This window comes from Mobula hypostoma, chromosome 12, assembly GCF_963921235.1.
Source record: "Mobula hypostoma chromosome 12, sMobHyp1.1, whole genome shotgun sequence".
In the NCBI taxonomy this organism is placed as follows: domain Eukaryota; kingdom Metazoa; phylum Chordata; class Chondrichthyes; order Myliobatiformes; family Myliobatidae; genus Mobula; species Mobula hypostoma.
Window position 1 is genome coordinate 98,610,061 of NC_086108.1, and position 23,148 is coordinate 98,633,208.

Genomic DNA, 23,148 nt, shown 5'->3' on the forward strand with positions numbered 1-23,148 from the left:
TTTCTTGGATGTCGCTGTTATATCAGCTTCTGCAAACAATAAAAGTAAGCAGATAACATTCAGAACAAAAGTGAGTCACACAGACACGAAGCCCAGAGCAGCGGGAGCAGGCCACAGCCCCAGTTCAGCACAGACCGCAGCCACTCACTTAAACTGATGGCCTCTGTTATTGTCACCCTGGGAAAAAGGCATTTTGCTGTCCACTCTATCAGAATCTCTTTTGATATCCCTTTGGCTTATCTGCCAAAGCTATCTCATGTCTCCTTTATGCTCTTCTGCTTTCTCTCTTAAGTGTATTACATCTCTTATACTGCTCAAGGAATTCACTTGATCCCAGCTGTCTATACCTGCCTCCTTTGTCCTGACCAATGCCTCAATATCCCTTATCAGTCAGGGTTCCCTAACTCTTCCAGCCTTCCTCTGAACTCGAATAGGAACATGCTGGCCTTAAACTCTGCCTATCTTATTTTAAAACTCTCCCACTTGCCTTTAGCTACAAACAGCCTCTCCCAATCAATCTTCGGAACTTTGCAATTACCTACCATTAAAAAAACTTCTTCGACAAGTTGCACTTCCGTGCTGTCATGGCACCGATAACAGGCCCTTCGGCCCAATTTGTTCATGTCGACCACAGCAGCCTCCCTGCCAGTCTCAGTTGCCCGCCTTCAGCCCGTAACCCTCCAAACCTATGTCCTATCCAATATGTTATAGTTGTACCCACCTCCACCGCTTCTTGTATCTGGTCCCTCTACATTTGGGCTCCCCAACCCTGGGGAAAAGCTGTTGTAGTGTGGCGGGCTGACTTATACCTTGCTGAGACAAGGCAGGAACTTTCAGACACCTCCTCATACTTAGCCTTTGAAGAGGAACTGATTCTGGATCATGAGAAAACTGTCTCCTACACCATCACACCTCATCAATTCTGGAGATCCCCCATCCACGACAACCATAGTTCTCTTACCCTGTACTGCTCGCTTCCATCTCCAACCCAGGATCAGGATCCACGGACCTGACTGTCCGGGTAGGCCCATTGTCTGTCTGCTCCTGCCCCACTGAACTCGTGTCCTCATACCTTGTGAAGAAAAAGAATTTCAGGACGTATATTGTGTACATTTCTCTGACATTAAATATACCTCTTGGCTCCATTCTATCTTCTGCGATTCAGTCCCTACTTGCATAGAACATAGAACATAGAATAGTACAGCACAGTACAGGCCCTTTGGCCCACAATGTTGTGCCGATCCTCAAACCCTGCCTCCCATATAAGCCCCCACCTTAAATTCCTCCATATACCTGTCTAGTAGTCTCTTAAACTTCACTAGGGTATCTGCCTCCACCACTGACTCAGGCAGTGCATTCCACGCACCAACCACTCTCTGAGTAAAAAACCTTCCCCTAAAATCCCCCTTGAACTTCCCACCCCTTACCTTAAAGCCATGTCCACTTGTATTGAGCAGTGGTGCCCAAGGGAAGAGGCGCTGGCTATCCACTCTATCTATTCCTCTTATTATCTTGTACACCTCTATCATGTCTCCTCTCATCCTCCTTCTCTCCAAAGAGTAAAGCCCTAGCTCCCTTAATCTCTGATCATAATGCATACTTTCTAAACCAGGCAGCATCCTGGTAAATCTCCTCTGTACCCTTTCCAATGCTTCCACATCCTTCCTATAGTGAGGCGACCAGAACAGGACACAGTACTCCAAGTGTGGCCTAACCAGAATTTTACAGAGCTGCATCATTACATCGCGACTCTTAAACTCTGTCCCTCGACTTATGAAAGCTAACACCCCATAAGCTTTCTTAACTACCCTATCTTCCTGTGAGGCAACTTTCAGGGATCTGTGGACATGTACCCCCAGATGCCTCTGCTCCTCCACACTACCAAGTGTCCTGCCATTTACATTGTACTCTGCCTTGGAGTTTGTCCTTCCAAAGTGTACCACCTCACACTTCTCCAGGTTGAACTCCATCTGCCACTTCTCAGCCCACTTCTGCATCCTGTCAATGTCTCTCTGCAATCTTTGACAATCCTCTACACGATCTACAACACCACCAACCTTTGTGTCGTCTGCAAACTTGCCAACCCACCCTTCTATTCCCACATTCAGGTCATTAATAAAAATCACAAAAGGTAGAGGTCCCAGAACAGATCCTTGTGGGGCACCACTAGTCACAATCCTCCAATCTGAATGTACTCCCTCCACCACCACCCTCTGCCTTCTGCAGGCAAGCCAATTCTGAATCCACCTGGCCAAACTTCCCTGGATCCCATGCCTTATGACTTTTTGAATAAGTCTACCGTGTGGAACCTTGTCAAATGCCTTACTAAAATCCGTATAGATCACATCCACTGCACTACCCTCATCTATATGCCTGGTCACCTTCTCAAAGAACTCTATCAGACTTGTTAGACACGATCTGCCCTTCACAAAGCCATGCTGACTGTCCCTGATCAGACCATGATTCTCTAAATGCCCATAGATCCTATCTCTAAGAATCTTTTCCAACAGCTTTCCCAGCACAGACGTAAGGCTCACTGGTCTATAATTACCCAGACTATCCCTACTACCTTTTTTGAACAAGGGGACAACATTCGCCTCCCTCCAATCATCCGGTACCATTCCCGTGGAAAACGAGGACATAAAGATCCTAGCCAGAAGCTCAGCAATCTCTTCCCTTGCTTCGTGAAGCAGCCTGGGGAATATTCCGTCAGGCCCCGGGGACTTATCCATCCTAATGTATTTTAACAACTCCAACACCTCCCCTCCCTTAATATCAACATGCTCCAGAACATCAACCTCACTCATATTATCCTCACCATCATCAAGTTCCCTCTCATTGGTGAATACCGAAGAGAAGTATTCATTGAGGACCTCGCTCACTTCCACAGCCTCCGGGCACATCTTCCCACCTTTATCTCTAATCGGTCTTACCTTCACTCCTGTCATCCTTTTTTTCTTAACATAATTGAAGAATGCCTTGGGGTTTTCCTTTACCCTACTCACCAAGGCCTTCTCATGCCCCCTTCTTGCTCTTCTCAGCCCCTTCTTAAGCTCCTTTCTTGCTTCCCTATATTCCTCAATAGATCCATCTGATCCGTGCTTCCTAAACCTCATGTATGCTGCCTTCTTCCACCTGACTAGATTTTCCACCTCACTTGTCATCCATGGTTCCTTCACCCTACCATTCTTTATCTTCCTCACCGGGACAAATTTATCCCTAACATCCTGCAAGAGATCCCTAAACATCGACCACATGTCCATAGTACATTTCCCTGCAAAAACATCATCCCAATTCACACCCGCAAGTTCTAGCCTTATAGTCTCATAATTTGCCCTTCCCCAATTAAAAATTTTCCTGTCCTCTCTGATTCTATCCTTTTCCATGATAATGCTAAAGGCCAGGGAGCGGTGGTCACTATCACCCAGATGCTCACCCACTGAGAGATCTGTGACCTGACCCGGTTCATTACCTAGTACTAGATCTAGTATGGCATTCCCCCTAGTTGGCCTGTCCACATACTGTGACCGGAATCCGTCCTGGACACACTTAACAAACTCTGTCCCATCTAAACCCTTAGAGCTAATCAGGTGCCAATCAATATTAGGGAAGTTAAAATCACCCATGATAACAACCCTGTTATTTTTGCACCTTTCCAAAATCTCCCTCCCAATCTGCTCCTCTGTATCTCTGCTGCTACCAGGGGGCCTATAGAATACCCCCAATAGAGTAACTGCTCCCTTCCTGTTCCTGACTTCCACCCATACTGACTCAAAAGAGGATCCTGCTACATTACCCCCCCTTTCTGTAGCTGTAATAGTATCCCTGACCAGTAATGCCACCTCTCCTCCCCCTTTTCCGCCCTCTCTATCCCTTTTAAAGCACTGAAATCCAGGAATATTGAGAATCCATTCCTGCCCTGGTGCCAGCCAAGTCTCTGTAATGGCCACTACATCATAATTCCATGTATGTATCCAAGCTCTCAGTTCATCACCTTTGTTCCTGATGCTTCTTGCATTGAGGTACACACATTTCAGCCCTTCTACCTTACTGTCTTTACACCGTTTATTCTGCTTCTCTTTCCTCAAAGTCTCCCTATATGTTAGATCTGGCTTTACTCCATGCACTTCTTTCTCTGCTCTATCGCTCCAGGTCCCATCCCTCTTGCAAATTAGTTTAAACCCTCCCGAACCATGCTAGCAAACCTACCTGCAAGGATATTGCTCCCCCTTGAGTTCAGGTGCAACCCATCCAATCTGTACAGGTCCCACCTTCCCCAGAAGAGATCCCAATGATCCAAAAATCTAAAACCCTGCTCCCTGCACCAACTCCTCAGCCATGCATTCAATTGCCATCTCCTCCAATTCTTACCATCACTGTCACGTAGCACTGGCAGCAATCCTGAGAACGCCACCTTTGAGGTCCTGTTCTTCAGCCTTCTGCCTTTTTCCCGAAACTCACACTTCAGGACCTCATCCCTCTTCCTGCCTATGTCGTTGGCCCCTACATGTATCACGAATTCAGGTTGCTTTCCCTCTCGTACCGGGATGTCGTGCACCCGGTCAGAGACATCCTGGACCTTGGCACCCAGGAGGCAACAAACCATGCGGGTGTCCTTCTCACGCCCACAAAATCTCCTGTCTGCTCCCCTGACTATAGAGCCTCCAATGACGACAGCTCTCCTCTTCTCCGTCCCACCCTTCTGGACCACCAGGTCAGTCTCAGTGCCAGAGGCCCTGCCACCGTGGCTCACACCTGGTCGGTCGTCCCCGCCAACAGTATCCAGGACAGTAAACTTATTATTCAGCGGAATGGCTACAGGGGTGCTATGCACTACCTGTCTGCTCACCTTCACTTTCCCCCCTCTGACTGTCACCCAACGACCTGCTTCCGACAGCCTAGGTGTGACTACCTCCCTGTAGCCATTTGGACCCATCCAAATCCAAACAGTGGGGTAGGGTCCCATCCAAACCCAAACAGTGGGATAGGGTCCCATCCAAACCCAAACAGTGGGATAGGGTCCCATCCAAACCCAAACAGTGTGATGCAGTCCTATCCAAACCCAAATACGGTCCCATCCAAACCCAAACAGTGGGATACAGTCCCATCCAAACCCAAATAGTGGGATACAGTCCCATCCACCTGCTCTCTCGGTTTCATGCTGGAGTTTCTCTTCCAGTGCTGAGCTTCCTTGGGACTGTTGGCCACCAGGTCCAAGTTCTTTTTCCTTCCTTTAAAGATGATGCTGAAGTTGTAATCACTGCAATTCTCCAAGGTCACCTCTGAATGGTGACCTGCCCTCACCTCCTGGATGTCATCAATCGAGAAGATTTGGTTCCTGGCATCTGCAACACTTTTCATGCTTTTGATTTCCTCACTACTTTCAATCTCCCGGCCCTGACCACCTCATTTTCACCATGGATGTTCAGTCCCTATACATTTCTATCCCCCATCAAGAAGGCTTTAAATCTCTTTGCTTCTTTCTCAATAAAAGACTCCCTCCACCTCTATCCTTCTCCATCTGGCAGAACTGGCCCTCGTTGTCAACAGTTTTTCCTTCGGCTCCTCCCTCTTTCTCCAGACTCAAGGGGTAGCCATGGGCCCCAGCTATGCCTGTTGGCTATGCAGAACAGTTCATGTTGCAAGCCTTTCCAAGTAGTGCACCCCAACTCTTGCTGCGTTAACATTGATGGCTGCATTGGTGCTGCTTCACGCGCCCATGTTGAATTTGTAAGTTTCACCAATTTTCCCTCCAACTTCCAACCTGCCTTTAAATTCACTTGGTGCATTTCTGACTCCACTCTCCTCTTTCTCGACCTCTCTGTCTCCATCTCTGGAGATAAACTGTTGACTGATATCTTTTATAAACCTACCAATTCCCACAGTTATCTTGACTATACCTCTTCCCACTGTCTCTTTCCTGTAAAAATGCTATTCCCTTTTCTCAGTTCCTCCTTTTTTACCACATCTGTTCCTAGGATGCAGCTTTCCTTTCCAGGTTATCAGAGATATCGTTCTTCTTCAAATAACGCGATTTCCCTTCCTCCACCGTTGATGCTGCTCTCAACCCCATCTCCTCCCTTTCCCGAATGTCTGTCCTCACCCCATCTTCCCGCCACCTTAACAGTGACAGTTCCTTTCCCCTTTGTCCTTACCTACCACCCCATGAGCCTCCGCATACAACACATCATTTCCACAATTTCCACCTTCTCCAGGGAGATACTACTACCAAACATATCTTTACCTCCCCTCACTCTCTGCTTTCCACAGGGATCACTCCGTCCGTGATTCCTTTGCCCTTTCGTCCCTCCCTCGTAATCTTCTTCCCTGCACTTATCCCTGCAAACAGTCAAGATGCTACACTTGCCCATTCACCTCCTCCCTCATCTCCATTCAGGTCCCTAAAAAATCCTTCCAGATGAGGCAATACTTCACCTGTGTCCAGTGCTCCCGATGTAGGCTGCTGTATATTGGTGAGACCCGTTGTAAATTGGGGGACAGCTTTGTCGAGCATTTCCACTCTATCCAGCAAAAAGTGGAATTTCCGGTGGCCAAACATTTTAATTCTGATTCCCATGCCAGTAACCACATATTGTTCCGTGACCTCTGGAGCCACGATGAGCCCACCCTCTGGGTGGAGGAGCAACACCTTGTATTCCATCTGGGTAGTCTCCAACCTGATGACATGTATATCAGTTTCTCCTTCGGGTAACAAAAAATTCCCTCCCCCTCAGCTCTTCAAATCCCCACTCTGACCTCTTGCCTCTTCTCCCCTGCCTTTGGGTCCCCTCCTCTTACCCTTTCTCCTATGGTCTACTCTACTCCCTTCGCCTATCAGATTCCTTCTCCTCCAGCCCTTTATCGTTCCTGCCCACCTGGCTTCACCTATCACCTTCCAACTATCCTCCTTCACCTTTTTATTCCGGTGTCTTGCCCCTTCCTTTCCAGTCCTGAAGAAGGGTCTCAGCCCAAAACACCGACTGCTCATTCATTTCCATGGATGCTGCCTGACCTACTGAGCTCCCCCACCACTTTTGTGTATGCTGCTTTGGATTTACAGCACCTGCAGAATTTCTTGTCTTTAAATTTAGACTATGACTGCCCAACCTATTCATACATTTCATGATTTTATAAACTACATGAGGTCGTCTCTCATTCTCCTACACTCCAAGCAATAATGATCCAGTGTGGCCAACCTGTCTCGATAACTGAGCTCCTCTAGTCCAGCCAGCATCTTCAAAAATCTCTTCTGCACCCTCTCCAGCTTGACGATTGTCAAAACTGTTTTAGGATTAGGTTAGATTAGATTATGAGGACACCCGGTCCTCATTTATTGTCATTTAGTAATGCATGCGTTAAGAAATGATACATTATTCCTCCGGTGTGATATCACAAAACACAGGACAAACCAAGACTGAAAAAGCTAACAAAACCACATAATTATAACATGTAGTTACAACAGTGCAACAATACCATAATTTGATGAAGAACAGTCCATGGCACAGTTAAAAGAGTTCAAAGTTTCTCGAAAGTCCCACATCTCACACAGACAGGAGAAGGAAGAAAACTCTCCCTGCCATGCCCGACCACAGTCCAACTCTGAGTCGTCCGAAAACTTCGAGCCTCCGATCAGCCCTCCAACACTGAATACCGAGCACCATCTCTATCCGAACGATCCGACCTCAGTCTCGGTCACCAGCAGCAGGCAAAGCCAGGGATTTTGAGGCCTTTCCTCCGGAAGATTCTCGATCGCCCAGTAACAGCAACAGCGAACTGGCGTTTCAGAAATTTCTCCAGATGTTCCTCTGTGCTTTCACGTCTGTCTCCATCAAATCAGAATTGTCCACGTCCCCTATTTAACGGATATGATATAATTTTCATCGGAGAGCAGCCAGTCAGTATAACCTCCGCCACATTTCTGTAGAAGTTAGTCAATGTTACAGATGTTACGCCGCATCTTCGCAAACTCCTAACGAAATAGAGGCGCTGTTGTGCTTTCTTCATAATTGCTCTTATGTGCTGGGCCCAGGATAGGTCCTCAAATGATAACATCGAGGAATTTAAAGTTGCTGACCCTCTCCACCCATGATCCCCTGATGAGGACTGGCTCATGGACCTCCGGTTTCTTCCTCCTGAAGTTAAGAATCAATCAGCTCCTTGGTTTTGCTGGCCTTGAGTAAGAGGTTGTTTTGACATCACTCAGTCAGTTTTTCAGTCTCCCTCCTACATGCTGATTCATCACCACCTTTGATTCGGCCAATGACATTGGTGTCATCAGCAGACTTAAATAAGGCTTTCGAGCTGTGCTTAGACGCACGGTCATAAGAGTAATGTGAGTAATGCAAGGGGCTAAAAATGGAGCCTTGTTGTGCACCTGTGCTGTTAAACATTGTGGAGGAGATGTTGTTGTCAATCTGAAATGATGGGAGACTGCAAATGAGAAAATGGAGGATCTAGTTGCACAAGGAGGTATTGAAGCCAAGGTCTTGAAGCTTATTGATTAGTTTTGGGGACTTTGATGGTATTTAATGCCAAGCTGTGGTTAATAAAGAGCATTCTGATGTATGCATCTTCACTGGCCAGATGTTCCAGGGTTGAGTGAAGAGCTAATGAAATGACATCTGTTGTGGATCTGTTGTGTTGGTGGGCAAAATGGAGCAGATCCAAGTCGCTTCTCATGCAGGAGTTGATATTTTTCACCACCAACCTCTCAAAGCATTTCAACACAGTTGATGTAAGTGCTACTGGACAATAGTCATAGAGACAGGTTATCTCGTTCTTCTTGGGCCCTGGTATAATTGAAGCCTGCTTAAAGCAGGTGGGGACACTAGACGGCCTCCTCCCCTAGGTGGTGCCACTGCATTTTGGGAAGATGTCAGAGGGTAGGATCTTTAGACAGAGTGGTGGCTGCCTGGAATGCACTGATGGGGGTGGTGGTAGAGGCTATTACAATAGGGAAGTTTAAGAGACTCTTAGATAAGACATGGATGAAAGAAAAACGGAGGGTTATGGGCTGTATAGGAGTCAAGGAGTCAAGGGTTAAATTGATAGTGGTGTCGGCACAATATAGAACTTAGAAATCTACAGCACATTACAGGCCCTTTGGCCCACAATATTGTGCCGACCGTGTAACCTACTCTAGAAACTGCCTAGAATTTCCCTACCGCATAGCCCTCTATTTTTCTAAGCTCCATTTACCTATCTAAGGATCTCTTGAAAGGCCCGATTGTATCCACCTCTACCACCGTCGCTGGCAGTGCATTCCATGCACCCACCACTCTCTGTGTGGAAAAACTCATCCCTGCCATCCCCTCTGAATCTACATCCAAGCACCTTAAAACTATGCCCCCTTGTGTTAACCACTTCAGCCCTGGGAAAAAACCTCTGGCTATCCACACGATCAATGCCTCTCATCTTGGGCTGAAAGGCCCTGTAGTGCTGTACAGTTCTTGGTTTTATTTGAGGAACAACTTTTGCCTACAACTCTAAATCATATCCTTTAGGGCCACCAGAGATTCTACAGATGCTAGAGACCTTGAGCAACACACACAAAACGTTTAGAGGAACTCAGCAGGTCAGGCAGGTGGAGGTAGTTGACATTTTGGGCTGAGACTCTTCGTCTTCATCAATCCTGATGTCGTTGAGCTCCACACCACCCCCTAAACACTCACCCCCCCCAACTTAAATGTATGGCCTTTTAGACATTTCAACCTTGGGAAAGGATATTGTCTGTCTACTCTAAAAGAACCTCTTATAATCTCATAAATTTCTATCAGGTCTCCCCTATTAACTTCCATCACTCCAGAACAAAGAAGCCAATTTTGACTAACCTCTCCTGCAAAGTAACACCATAAGACATATGAACAGAATTAGGCCATTCAGTCCATCAAGTCTGCTCCACCATTCTATCATGGCTGATTTATTATCCCTCTCAACCCCATTCTCCAGCCTTCTCCCTGTAACCTTTGATGCCCTTACTGATAAAGAACCTATTAACCCCCGCTTTAAATACAATGACTTGGCCTCCACATGCATCTTTGTTAATGAATGAAAGTAATTAGAGAGAGGATCCTTTTTTCAAAAAAATCGAAAGGATATTCTGGAACAGCAATATACAAGCATTGCTGGAAATCTTAAGCAACACACACAAAATGCTGGAGGATCTCACCAGACCTGGTGACATCAATGGAAATGAATAAACAGTTGACATTTTCGATAAACCCCTTCATCAGGACTTTATCTGACCAGAAATGGAACAGAATTCTTTAAATGTCCGGTCAATCAGACAGCTTTGAGAGAGAGCAACTGAGAAAATGTAGATAACCTCTCATCGGAACTGGTGTTGACAGGAAGAGTTTGTTGTCTGAAATTGTCAACAATCATCCTCTCTCTGATTGCTCTTATTTGTCTATGAACTGGAAGGCATAGTGTAAAATGGACATCCTTGGTATCCTGTCTTACACCTTAACAGGAGCATGTTGGCACTGAACTTTTTCCATTTCATTTTTTAAAGCCTCCCAATTGTCCCATGTTCCTTTATCTGCAAGCAACCTCTCCCAATCAACCTTGTATATGCTCCTGTCTCATGCCATCAAAAAGTTAGCCCTTGCCCCAATTTAGGACTTTGATCTGTGGACCAGTCCTATTTCTATCCATAAATATTATTTAAAACTAGTAGAATTATGATCACTGGTCCCATAGTGCTTCCCCAATGACTCTTCAGTCACTTACCCAGCTTTATTTCCCAGTTGAAGTTTGAGTGATGCCCCTTTCTGGTAGGGGCCATCGACATATTGAGAAAGCTTTTCTGGACAAACTTAAATTCTGCCACATCCAAACCCTTAGTGTTTAGACCCAGTCATTATTAGGGAAGTTAAAATTGCCCACTATTACAACCCCATTGCTCTGTCATCTATCTACCTGTGTTCTTCCTGCAAGTAAAAGTATTCAGCCCCCTTCCCTTTATTCACATAAATGAGTATTACAACCAGGGATTTTGATCAATTTTACTGGAGCTTTTAAAGTAACATTTTGAGCCAAATTAAGTAGCAGAATCTACTTACATATATACTACGAAACAGTGCGGATTAAGGCCTTCCAGGCCTTGGAGCTGCATGCCCAGTAATCCACTGATTTAACCCTAACCCAATCATGGGACATTTTGCAGTGACCAATGAACCTACCAACCATTAGGTCTTGGTGAGGAAACTGGAGCACCCAGAGGAAACCCACACGGTCACAGGGAGAACATACAAACTCCTTACAGGCAGTGGTGGGAATTAAACCGGGTTCTCCTGTACTGTAAAGCGTTGTGCTAACCGCTACACTACTGTGCCATCATATATTGGCAAGGCATTGAAAAGAAATAATGAGGATATTAATTTGTACTGATGTCAATTCTTTGCCTACCATCAGGGACTCCCAAACACTTTAACCACTATTGATTTGTTTTTCAATTAGATTCCATGTGGCAGCCATGTACCAGGCTTGTTTGCTGAAATGTACCAAAACTGCACGGAATCTTCTTCATTCTTCAAGTGCTGTAACGTTTTCTACCTCAACGGCAAGCCACCATTTACCTTCAGACCAGCTGAAGTCGCATTGACCTTTAAGAAAATCATTTGCAGGTGTTCTACCTGCTGAATGGGATTCATTTCTTTGTATGTTGACAAACCTGTGATTCCTCCAGGATCCCACCTCACTCTGGGAATTCCTTAGGAATAATGTTATTTTGGCAACTGTCTTTTACTTGAATCGGTTGGTCTTGAATTTTTGCGGTGCTTTAAGTTCTAAATATGAAGTAGAATCTGTCACTTCATTGTGTTGGGTCGTTGTCTGAAGTGACACAGGCTGGCACCATGATGTTAACTGAAGGTCTCTGCTTCTTTCAGGTTGGTATCTAAGGTCACACGATAGTTTTCAACAGGCTGAGATTTTTCCAAAGTGCTGGCCGTCTTTGCGGTCTCACAGATAAAACCTTGCTTACACTTTAGTTTGTTGTTTCTTTGCTTGTTGTCTACACCATGGAATTTGGGATAACATAAAATAAAGTAGTATTTATAAGTTCTTGTAACATCACTGGATTTTGGGAGCCATGTTAGACAATGCGCTATTAAAGCCTTATTTGAATTTTCATTCTCTTGAATATTAACTCTAGGTTTTCCCAAACCTCTCTTACCCTCTTAATGCATTCATTCACATGTAATCCAATCCTGTTGCAATTCTGTCATGTGATTGTTCATTTTCTGCACATTGTTGTTTCTGGTGCAGACAGATTCCATTCCATTCTCGTTCTAAGGTACAGGTGCTGAGCTCTGGGTCTTTGTCTCTCATCATAGTTTCACAATAGTTGTGTCCAAAAGGCTGCAATAAGATGCTCGGCCTATGATAGAATCAAAGACAGATTGCATTTTCTTTTGTCCTGGTGGCTGACACCGTATTCTGTCAAATGCGTAGTATATCCATCAGCACTAACATAGTTATACTCATTTGACAACTGACACTGTACAAATAAGGAATGCAAATACCTAAAGGGAACCAAATTGGTTTATTTTCTGATCCACATTTGCCTCCTTACTCCAAGGCATTTTGTTCATCTGCAGCGAGAGAGTCCAGGAGCAGCGTGCACAGCCTTGAAAAAGAAACAGAGGTGAGGATGAATTTCTTTAGCCAGAGTATGATGTATCTGTGGAATCTATTGTCATAGACAGCTGTGGAGGCCAAGTCATTGGGTATACTTAAAGCGAAGGTTGATAGGCTCATAATTAGTAAGTGTGTCAAAGGTTACAGGGAGAAGGCAAGAGAATGGGGTTGAGAGGGAAAATAAATCAGCCAAGATGGAATGGCGGAGCAGACTCTATGGGTTGAATTGCGAGTTCTGCTGCTACAGTATGTCTTATGGTCTTACTCAAGTAGCAAGAAGGCTCGAGGGAGAATTGAGAAAGGAATAGAAGATAAAGCTGGAGAGTAAAAGATAGAAATTGAGAGTGTGGGAGACAAAGTTCAAAGTCCTTAGAGAAGGGATGATAAACGATGTGGAAGTTGGACAGTTGGAAACAAATAAGATGCTGAAGAAACTTGGTGGGTCAAGCAGCAATTGCGGAGTGAAATGGATAATTGATATTTCGGGTGCAACGACCTGAGAAAGGTTTCACTGCTAATGAAATGGTTGTTCTGCAGCAGCAGTGTTTGGGTTATGACTAGAGGCAACGGGGGCTTTGGAATGCACGCCGTCCAACGAGGGGAGTGTTTTTTCTTGTTGTGTGCCTGAGACCGAGTGGTTCGAGGTCTTTTGTTCAGCGGAAGACGGAGAGAGAAGATGCCAGAATGGAGAGATCGTAGACTGCAGGACGGAGTGGACTCGGAATGGGGCTGGGAGTCGATGACGACTGGGGGAAAATCGACTAACGGACGGGAAACCGTGAGCTCCAACGTGCACATTAGACTGTTTCATTAAAATGGGCCCTTTTCTCTTTTGTTTATCTCTATAAGTGTGAGGTGGTTCAATAAGTTTTTTTGTTTTTGTTTAATAAGTGTGAGGTCATTCATTTTGTGAGGTCAAATATGATGGCAGAATATAACATTAATGGTAAGACTCTCGGCAGTGTGGAGGATCAGAGGGATCTTGGGGTCTGAGTCCATAGGACGCTCAAAGCGGCTATGCAGGTTGACTCTGTGGTTATGAAGGCATATGGTGCATTGGCCTTCATCAACCGTGGGGTTGAGTTTAAGAGCCCAGAGGTAATGTTGTAGCTATATAGGACCCTGGTCAGACTCCACCTAGCGTACTGTGCTCAATTCTGGTCGCCTCACTACAGGAAGGATGTGGAAACCATAGAAAGGGTGCAGAGGAGATTTACAAGGATGTTGCCTGGATTGGGGAGCATGCCTTATGAGAATAGGTTGAGTGAACTCGACCTTTTCTCCTTGGAGCGACGGAGGATGTGAGGTGACTTGATAGAGGTGTACAAGATAATGAGAGGCATTGGTCGTGTGGATAGTCAGAGGCTTTTTCCCAGGGCTGAAATGGCTAGCATGAGAGGGCATAGTTTTAAGGTGCTTGGAAGTAGGTACAGAGGAGATGTCAGGGTTAAGTTTTTTACGCAGAAAGTGGTGAGTGTGTGGAATGGGCTGCCGGCAGCAGTGGTGAAGGCGGATATGATAGGGTCTTTTAAGAGGCTTCTGGACAGGTACATGGAGCTTAGAAAAATAGAGCACTATGGGTAAGCCTAGGTAGTTCTAAGGTAAGGACATGTTTGGTACAGCTTTGTGGGCCGAAGTGCCTGTATTGAGCTGTAGGTTTTCTATGTTTCTAACCCTCAAGTCAAATGAAGAATTATAAAGCTAAATCTTTTTAATTGCATGTGGAGTACGGTTTGTTATTTTGTGGTACTGATTTGTAACAGGGGAACACCTCATGCAGCATCCACACAAACATGAGGTTTTTAACCTCAGATTTCACTTGTTTGGTGGGGCCAGAGACTGTTTTCCCGAGACTAACACCGTTGGCCAAACCTGAGGGTTGCACAGGTCAAAACATTTCCCACTGAGTTTGTTAGCATTTCGTCTGTTGCTGTGTATTCCAGCATCCGTGGACTCTCATGTCTCCAGATGGAAATGCAGAATAACAAGGGTCTTATCAGTGGAAGCATGGCAAGCACAGGTAAACTGAGGGTATTCCTTGGAATGTAGAAGATTAAGAGATTTGATAGAGGTATACAAAATTATGAGCGGTAATGCAAGCAGGCTTTTTCCACTGAGGTTGGGTGCGACTACAACTAGAGGTCGTGGGTTAAGGCTGAAAAGTGAAAAGTTTAAGGGGAAACTTCTTGATTTAGAGGGTCATGAGAGTGTGGAATGAGCTGCCAGCGCAAATGGTACTTGCGATCTCGATTTCAATGCTTAAGAGAAGTTTGGATGGTAGGGGTGTGGAGGCTGTGGTGCCGGTGCAGGTTGATGGGAGTAAGCAGTTTAAATAGTTCGGTACGGAGTAGATGGGCTTGTTTCTGTGCTGTACTTTCCTATGCCTCTGTGTACCTTTTGTGTGGGCATGTGGCCAAGTGGTTAAGGCATTGGACTAGCGACCTGAAGGTCATGAGTTCGAGCCCCAGCCGAGGGAACATGTTGTGTCCTTGAGCAAGGCACTTAATCACACAGTGCTCTGCGACGACACTGGTGCCAAGCTGTATGGGTCCTAATGCCCTTCCCTTGGACAACATTGGTGTTGTGGAGAGGGGAGACTTGCAGCATGGGCAACTGCTGGTCTTCCATACAACCTTGCCCAGGCCTGTGCCCTGGAGAGTGAAGACTTTCCAGGCGCAGATCCATGGTCTCGCAAGACTAACGGATGCCCTTACTTACTTTCACTTATGTACCTTTTGCATCTGAGGTTACAATAAGGTAGGTATACTCGGAAATCAGATTAAAACAGTAATTAATCTGACTAAGCAAGATGTTTGTGAACTTTGAGGTCGGGAGTTTATTGCAGAAGGGAGAAAGCTCAGAACAACTTGCAAAGTATCTGTCGGGGACTTGATCTGTTCCGGTAAAACCAGTTAATCCAACACTTTATCAATGGATGTTGTTGCTAAAACAACAATGTGGATTTCAAACTAAATCTCCCATAGGCAAGATGACTTGTTTATTTGTGTACATGGGGCAAGTGTTTTCAATACTAGATTTAGAATCCAAAATGATTAAGCCATTAGATTAATTTTGCCGTTCTTATCAGAATAGGTTGGAACATTGAGTTGGTGATACAAATTTCAAACTCCTTCCACAATGAGAATTTACACTTAATTCTCCTAAATGAAGTACTTTGCTAACCTATTTCAGAAGTTAGATAGAAGTCGCTTTTTTAGGTCTAGAGTATGTGAGCCAAACTAACTAAGAATGGTAGATATTCACCCTTTTAAGAACCTTAGAAAACCAGATGAATCTGTCAGTTTCGGAGTAGTCATAACTGAAAATAGTTTTTGTTTGAGTAATAAAATAAGAACAGGAAAACAGATTATTATCTGAATGGTGGCCGATTAGGAAAAGGGGAGGTGCAATGAGACCTGGGCGTCATTGTATACCAGTCATTGAAAGTGGGCATGCAGGTACAGCAGGCGGTGAAAAAGGCGAATGGTATGCTGGCATTCATGGCAAGACGACTCGAGTACAGGAGCAGGAAGGTACTACTGCAGTTGTACAAGGCCTTGGTGAGACCACACCTGAAGTATTGTGTGCAGTTTTGGTCCCCTAATCTGAGGAAAGACATCCTTGCCATAGAGGGAGTACAAAGAAGGTTCACCAGATTGATTCCTGGGATGGCAGGACTTTCATATGATGAAAGACTGGATCGACTAGGCTTATACTCGCTGGAATTTAGAAGATTGAGGGGGGATCTTATTGAAACATATAAAATTCTAAAGGGATTGGACAGGCTAGATGCAGGAAGATTGTTCCCGATGTTGGGAAAGTCCAGAACGAGGGGTCACAGTTTAAGGATAAAGGGGAAGCCTTTTAGGACCAAGATGAGGAAAAACTTCTTCACACAGAGAGTGGTGAATCTGTGGAATTCTCTGCCACAGGAAACAGTTGAGGCCGGTTCATTGGCTATATTTAAGAGGGAGTTAGATATGGCCCTTGTGGCTACGGGGATCAGGGGGTATGGAGGGAAGGCTGGGGCGGGGTTCTGAGTTGGATGATCAGCCACGATCATACTGAATGGCGGTGCAGGCTCAAAGGGCCGAATGGCCTACTCTTGCACCTATTTTCTATGTTTCTATAAAACTGGAATTAAATGTAATTCTCCAGAAATGGATGTAAAGGCTGTCCTTTCTAGAAACATCAATATACAGTACTGTGCAAAAGTCTTAAGCGCAAATATGTAGAATCAGAACCAGAACTAGGTTTAATATCACCGGCATATGTCGTGAATTTGTTAACTTAGCGGGAACAGTGCAATGTAATACATGAAAATATAGGAAAATAAATAAATTTAGGTAAGTATGTATATGTATATCAAAGTTAAATTAAGAATAGTACTGCAAAGACAAATAATAATAAAAATGAAGTGAGTTAGTGTTCATTGGGTTCCATATCCATTCAGAAATTGGATGGCAGAGGGGCAGGAGCTGTCCCTGAATCGCTGAGTGTGCGCCTTCAGTCTTCTGTACCTCCTTCCTGATGTTAGCAATGAGAAGAGGGTCATTAATAATGTACACCACCTTTCTGAGGCACTGATCCTTGAAGATGTCTTGATTACTACCTTGGATATAGCTAGGGTTCCTAAGACTTAGGCACAGTAATGTAGTAATTTAATGTATTGCACTGTACTACTGTTGCAAAGAAAAAAACATGTCATGATACGTGTGAGTGATGATAAAGCTGATTCTGCTGTTGGTCTGTTTTGTGGACTGAGAGTGGGAAGGGGGCAGGGAGAGGGGAATCATGGTTGGGAAAGGGGGGAGGGAGTGGGAAGCACCAGAGAGACATTCTGTAATGATGAGTAAACCAATTGTTTGGAATCAAATGACCTTGCCCAGTGCCTCAGGGCTGGGTGTGTCTGCACCCACACCACCCCATCCCCCAGCACTCCTCCTCTGCCACCTGTCCCACACTCCACCTTCACCAGTCCCATCATGCTTGCTCCCGCCAGATTTACAAACTCGCTCTCTGCTCCACGTTGACAAATCCAGTACTGTGCAACAGTCTTAGACACCCTAGCTATATATATATATGTGCCTAAGACTTTGGCATAGTATTGTATGTTGCATGAATATATCAAAAAAAGGCAACCAGAGGTATTCTGCCTTAGAGTTGTGCAGTCTTCTGGAACATGTATATTGAGATTTTTACTTTGACCTTATTGATTGGCCTTAAGATTGTTTTCTAAAGGCTTGTAATCACATTAGACTTACAAAATGTATAAAAATACCTTTTTTCCAACTTGTAGATGGCTTTACTCAGGCACAAAAATGCAAGGAGGATTGAAGGCCTCGATAAGAATGTGTGGTAAGTGCTAATTTTAAAATGCTCTCAGCACAGAGCTGTATTCTGTAAGGTTTCCTTGGGTGTCAGCCTGTTCTTTCTTCCTGGAGCTCATGGTGGACTGAAAATAGACTTGATAAATTTGGGGAATTGTGTAAATATTGGTTAGGAATGTGGGTTAATTGGTTCTATTAAGCATTTGGACAGAAACAGAGCACTCACCTTCATTATAAACACTGATGCTGGAAATCTTGAGCAGGATACACAAAATGCCAGAGGAACTCAGCAAGTCAATGGAGAGAAATAAGCAGTCGATGTTTCATAGAACATAGAACATTACAGCACAGTACAGTCACTTTGGCCCACAAGGTTTTGCCGTAGGAATTAACCTACTCCAAGATCAATCCCACACAGCCCTCCATTTTTCTATTATCCATGTTCCTCTCTGTTTCTTAAATGTGCCTAATGTATCTGCTTCCACCACAACCCTTGGTAGCATATTCCAAGCACCTACCACTCTTGTGTAAATAAATAAATTTAATATACATACATACATACATATATACATACATACATACCTTGGACATATCCCACATATTTTTCTCCAATCATCTTAAAATTATGCTCTCTCTATCATCCATTTCTGCCCCGAGAAAAAGGCACTGGCTGTCCAATCGATTTATAGAAACATAGAAAATAGGTGCAGGGGTAGGCCATTCGGCCCTTCGAGCCTGAACCGCCATTCAGTATGATCATGGCTGATCATCCAACTCAGAACCCTATACCTACCTTCTCTCCATACCTCCAATCCCTTTAGCCACAAGGGCCATATCTAACTCCCTCTTAAATATAGCCAATGAACTGGCCTCAACTGTTTCCTGTGGCAGAGAATTCCACAGATTCACCACTCTCTGTGTGAAGAAGTTTTTCCTCATCTCGGTCCTAAAAGGCTTCCCCTTTATCCTCAAACTGTGACCCCTCGTTCTGGACTTCCCAACATCGGGAACAATCTTCCTGCATCTAGCCTGTCCAATCCCTTTAGGATTTTATACGTGTCAATAAGATCCCCCCTCAATCTTCTAAATTCCAGAGAGTATGAGCCTAGTCGATCCAGTCTTTCATCATATGAAAGTTCTGCCATCCCAGGAATCAATCTGGTGAACCTTCTTTGTACTCCCTCTATGGCAAGAATGTCTTTCCTCAGATTAGGGGACCAAAATTTATGCCTCTTATCATCTTGTACGCCTTTCTCAAGTTACCTGTGCTCCATGCACCTTGACCATCCAGAGTTTCCGATTGCTAGCCATTTCAATTCCCTTCCCATTCCCACTCTGACCTGTCTGTTCTGGTAGTATAGTAGGTACTGTAACACTTTGTAGAAATCGGTCTTCATTTTAACACGAAAGAGTTTTTCTGTTGACCAGTGTCAAAAAAGCCAAATTAAATCCACTGTGATACAATGTTGTAAAACAATAAAACATGAAAACTTCTGGGGGGGGTGTGAATACTTTTTATAGGCACTGTATATTGTTTGATTATGCTTTCCTGTTTGTTTAAATAATTCATTATGTTCATATGTATAAATATTGAATTGCATAGGTCGCACTACTACATGATACGTGCGTGGCTCGCTTAAAGTAAACTCGAACTGCACCCTTATTTTTGGACTCCTGTGAGTTTCTTTGAATTGGTGCCATGTTGCACTCACCTCAATTATAAGCAAACGCTTTGAGAGGCTGGTCAAGACTACATCTGCAGCATGCTGCCACCCACACTGGACCCTCTACAGTTCAGCTACCAACGGAACTACTCTACCGATCATGCCATAGCCACAGCAATACACACTGTCCTCACTCAGCTGGAGGAGAGGGATGAATACATTGGAATGCTGTTCCTAGACTACAGTTAAGCATTCAACACCATAGTTCCCTTCAGACTTGACAAGAAGCTCTGAGACCCCGGCCTGCACCCGCCTCGTGCAGCTGGGTCCTAGATGTCCTATCAGTAAGACAGTAAGGATGGGCTCCCTCACCTCTACTCCTTGGATCCTTTACACAGATACCCCCCAGGGTTGTGTCCTGAGTCCCCTTCTCTACTCCCTTTATACCCACGACTGTGCTGCCACACACAGCTCCAATCTGCTGATCAAATTTGCAGATGACACGAGGTTGATAAGCTTTATTTCTAGCTGTGACGAGACAGCCTACAGAGGAGAGGTTAACACGCTGACGCAGTGGTGCCAAGATAACAACCTCTCCCTCAATGTCCAAACAACAAAACAGCTGATTGTGGATTGCAGGAGGAACGGAGACAGGCTCTCCCCAGTCAACATCAATGGGACTACAGTTGAGAGGGTGAGTAGTTCCAAGTTCCTCAGTAAACACAGCACCGAAGATCTCACCTGACTGTACACACCGGCTGTGTGGCAAAAAAAGTACAACAGCGTGTCTTCCACCTCAGGCAACTGAAGAAGTTCGACATAAACCCTCAACTTCTCAAAAGCTTCTACAGGGGCACCATTGAGAGCATCCTGACTGGCTGTATCACTGCCTGGTACGGGAACTGCACCAACCTTGATCGCTGGGCACTGCAGAGGGCGGTATGGATAACCCAGCACATCTGTGGACGTGAACTTCCCTCCACTGAGGACACTTACAGCAGCAGGTGCATAAAAAAGGCTTGGAAGATCATCAGGGACACCAGTCACCCCAGCCACAAACTGTTTCAGCAGCTTCCCTCTGGCAAACGGTATTGCATCATTCAAGCCAGGACCAACAGGCTACAGGACAGCTTCTTTCTACAAGCCATTAGACTTATAAATTCACGTCTCTACATTGCGACGGAGTCATGACACAAAGATCTTTACTCCCTCGTGTTGTGGGATGGATGTAAGATTTAAATAAATTCAAATAATGTTTTAAAGTTACAGAACAGAACAGTGCGTGCCTGGAGAATGCTGCCAAGATTGGTAGTGGAACCAGATATGATAATGGCATACATCCCACCCTGCAAAAACCCATTTCAGGGAGGTAGCACCATCAATTTGCGGGAGACTCCCAGAACTTCCGGGAGCGGTGGGATGTCTGCAATAGAGTAGTTCCTTAGCAGCTAGCCAGCTAGTTTAAATAACATTAGCTATGCCAATAAACAAATGACACCTGTTAAACCCACCTCAACATGTCTTTTACAGTCTTAACCCACCATGGGCAATAGAAAAGTCACTGTTGCAAACAGCGCAGCGAGCAACAGTGTCATTATTTTTGACCCCTATTAGGCAGGGGTACACTTTAGTGTAGTCTGGGGTGAAGTACGTTTCATATTTTCTTTTTTTGGAACACTCTCGCTCTTTCTCTCGCTCTCTCTCTCTGTCTCGCGCGCTCGCTCTCTCGCTCGTGGTTGCCCTCACTGCGCTCGCTCTCTCGCGCTTTCTTTCTCGCTCTTGCTCTCACTCTGTCTCTTGTGCTTTCTCTCGTGGTCGCTCACTCGCGTTCGCTCTCTCGTGCTTGCTCTCTTGCTCTCTCTCGCTCTGGCTCTCACGCTCTCTCACTCGCGCTTGCTGTCTCGCGCTTGCATTCTTGCTCTTGTGCCTGCTCCCTCGCTCTTTCTCGCGCGTTCTGTCATGCTCGCTCTCAAAAAAATCAATTTCCGGGACATTGTATGTAATTTGCGGGCATCAGGGAGCCACTATTAAATGTGGGAGACGCCTGGAACTTCCGGGAGAGGTGGGATGTCTGTAATGGCCTTCAAGAGACTTTTAGTCAGGCACGTGAATAGGCAGAGAATGGAGGGATATGGATCTCAAATAGGCAGAAGGGTTGAGTCTAATTTGGTATCATGCTCTGATGAGCCTTGTTGGGCTGAACCTGTGCTGTACCGATCAATATACCAATCAATATTCTGGACCTGTTACCTTCCTCTGTTATTAACAGGTGTGCTCTGTTGTGCAGGACTGAATTTACCAAATTGGCTGCTGAGCCAGGAGTGGTCAACCTCGGTCTGGGGTTCCCAGACGTGCTACCTCCTTCCCATGTGTGTGAAGCACTGGCTGGCGCAATAGCAGGAGAAAATTTCATGCTGAATCAGTACACACGAGGGTTTGTAAGTTCTCATTTGTCTCATTTAACAGGCTCTAAGATAAGCACACAAATTCACAGAGAATGAAGGGATTTAAAACCATGAAATATAGGGGCAGAATTAGGCCATTTGTCCCATCGAGTCTACCTCACCATTTCATCATGGCTGATTCTTTTCCTTCTCAGCCCCAATATCCTGCTTTCTTCCCTGTAGTTCTTCATGCCCTGACCAATCAATAATCCATCAACTTCTGCCTTAAATATACCCAATGACTTGGCCTCCACAGCTGCCTGTGGCAATGAATTCCACAGATTCACCACTCTCTGCCTACAGAAATTCCTCCTCATCTCTGTTGTAAAAGGACACTCCTGTATTCTGAGGCTGTGTCCTCTGGTCCTTGATATCCTCTGCACATCCACTCTATCAAGGCCTTTCACTATTCGATCAGTTTCACCCCTCATTCTTCTGAATTCTAGTGGATACAGGCACAGAGCCATCAAACGCTCCTCCAATGACAAGCCATTCAATCATTTTCGTGGAGCTCCTTTGAACCCTCTACAGTTTCAGCACATCCTTTCTAAGGGGCCCAAAACTGCTCACAACACTCCCAGTGAGGCCTCACCAGTGTTTTATAAAGTCTCAGCATTATATCCTTGCTTTTATATTCTATATTTATATAGACCATGTGTGGGCAGAAAGGACTAGCTTAGTAAGGTTAATGAGTTTAGCACACAATTGTGGGCCAAAGGGCCCGTTCCTGTTCTATACTGTTGTATGGCTGTAGCTGAGTTCAGTGTTTAGTATTGAGTACTGAAATGATGCATTATAGTATCTGAGGAAAGTTGTGAAATATTTGTTCGTGACGTTGGCAGAACTCTACCCTGCATGGCTTGAAATCTCAATAAACCAACTGAGATGTAATTATACTGGTGAGCCACTAACTATACCATTTGTAAAGTAGCACATACAGACCAAGCAACTCACAAAATGCTGGAGGAACTCAGCAAGACAGGCAGCATCTATGGAGAGGAATAAACAGTTGACATTTCGGACCGAGACCCTTCATCAAGACTGTGGTCTTCTGTTGCTGGAGCCCAC

At 45.0% G+C, this 23,148-nt stretch overlaps 1 protein-coding gene across 3 annotated transcripts in view; it reads left to right on the plus strand.

The window, feature by feature from the left end:
* The window catches only part of LOC134355030 (kynurenine--oxoglutarate transaminase 3-like), a 185,124-nt gene that overhangs the window by 74,674 nt on the left and 87,302 nt on the right, over window positions 1–23,148 (plus strand). For 2 of the 3 annotated variants that reach the window (XM_063064689.1, XM_063064688.1), the window contains 2 exons: window positions 17,942–18,000; window positions 21,924–22,074. In XM_063064689.1, coding sequence (XP_062920759.1) covers window positions 17,942–18,000; window positions 21,924–22,074 — 210 coding nt within the window. Of the gene's footprint in view, window positions 1–12,583; window positions 12,650–17,941; window positions 18,001–21,923; window positions 22,075–23,148 lie in introns of all 3 variants that reach the window. The other variant, XM_063064691.1, reaches the window with a different exon arrangement.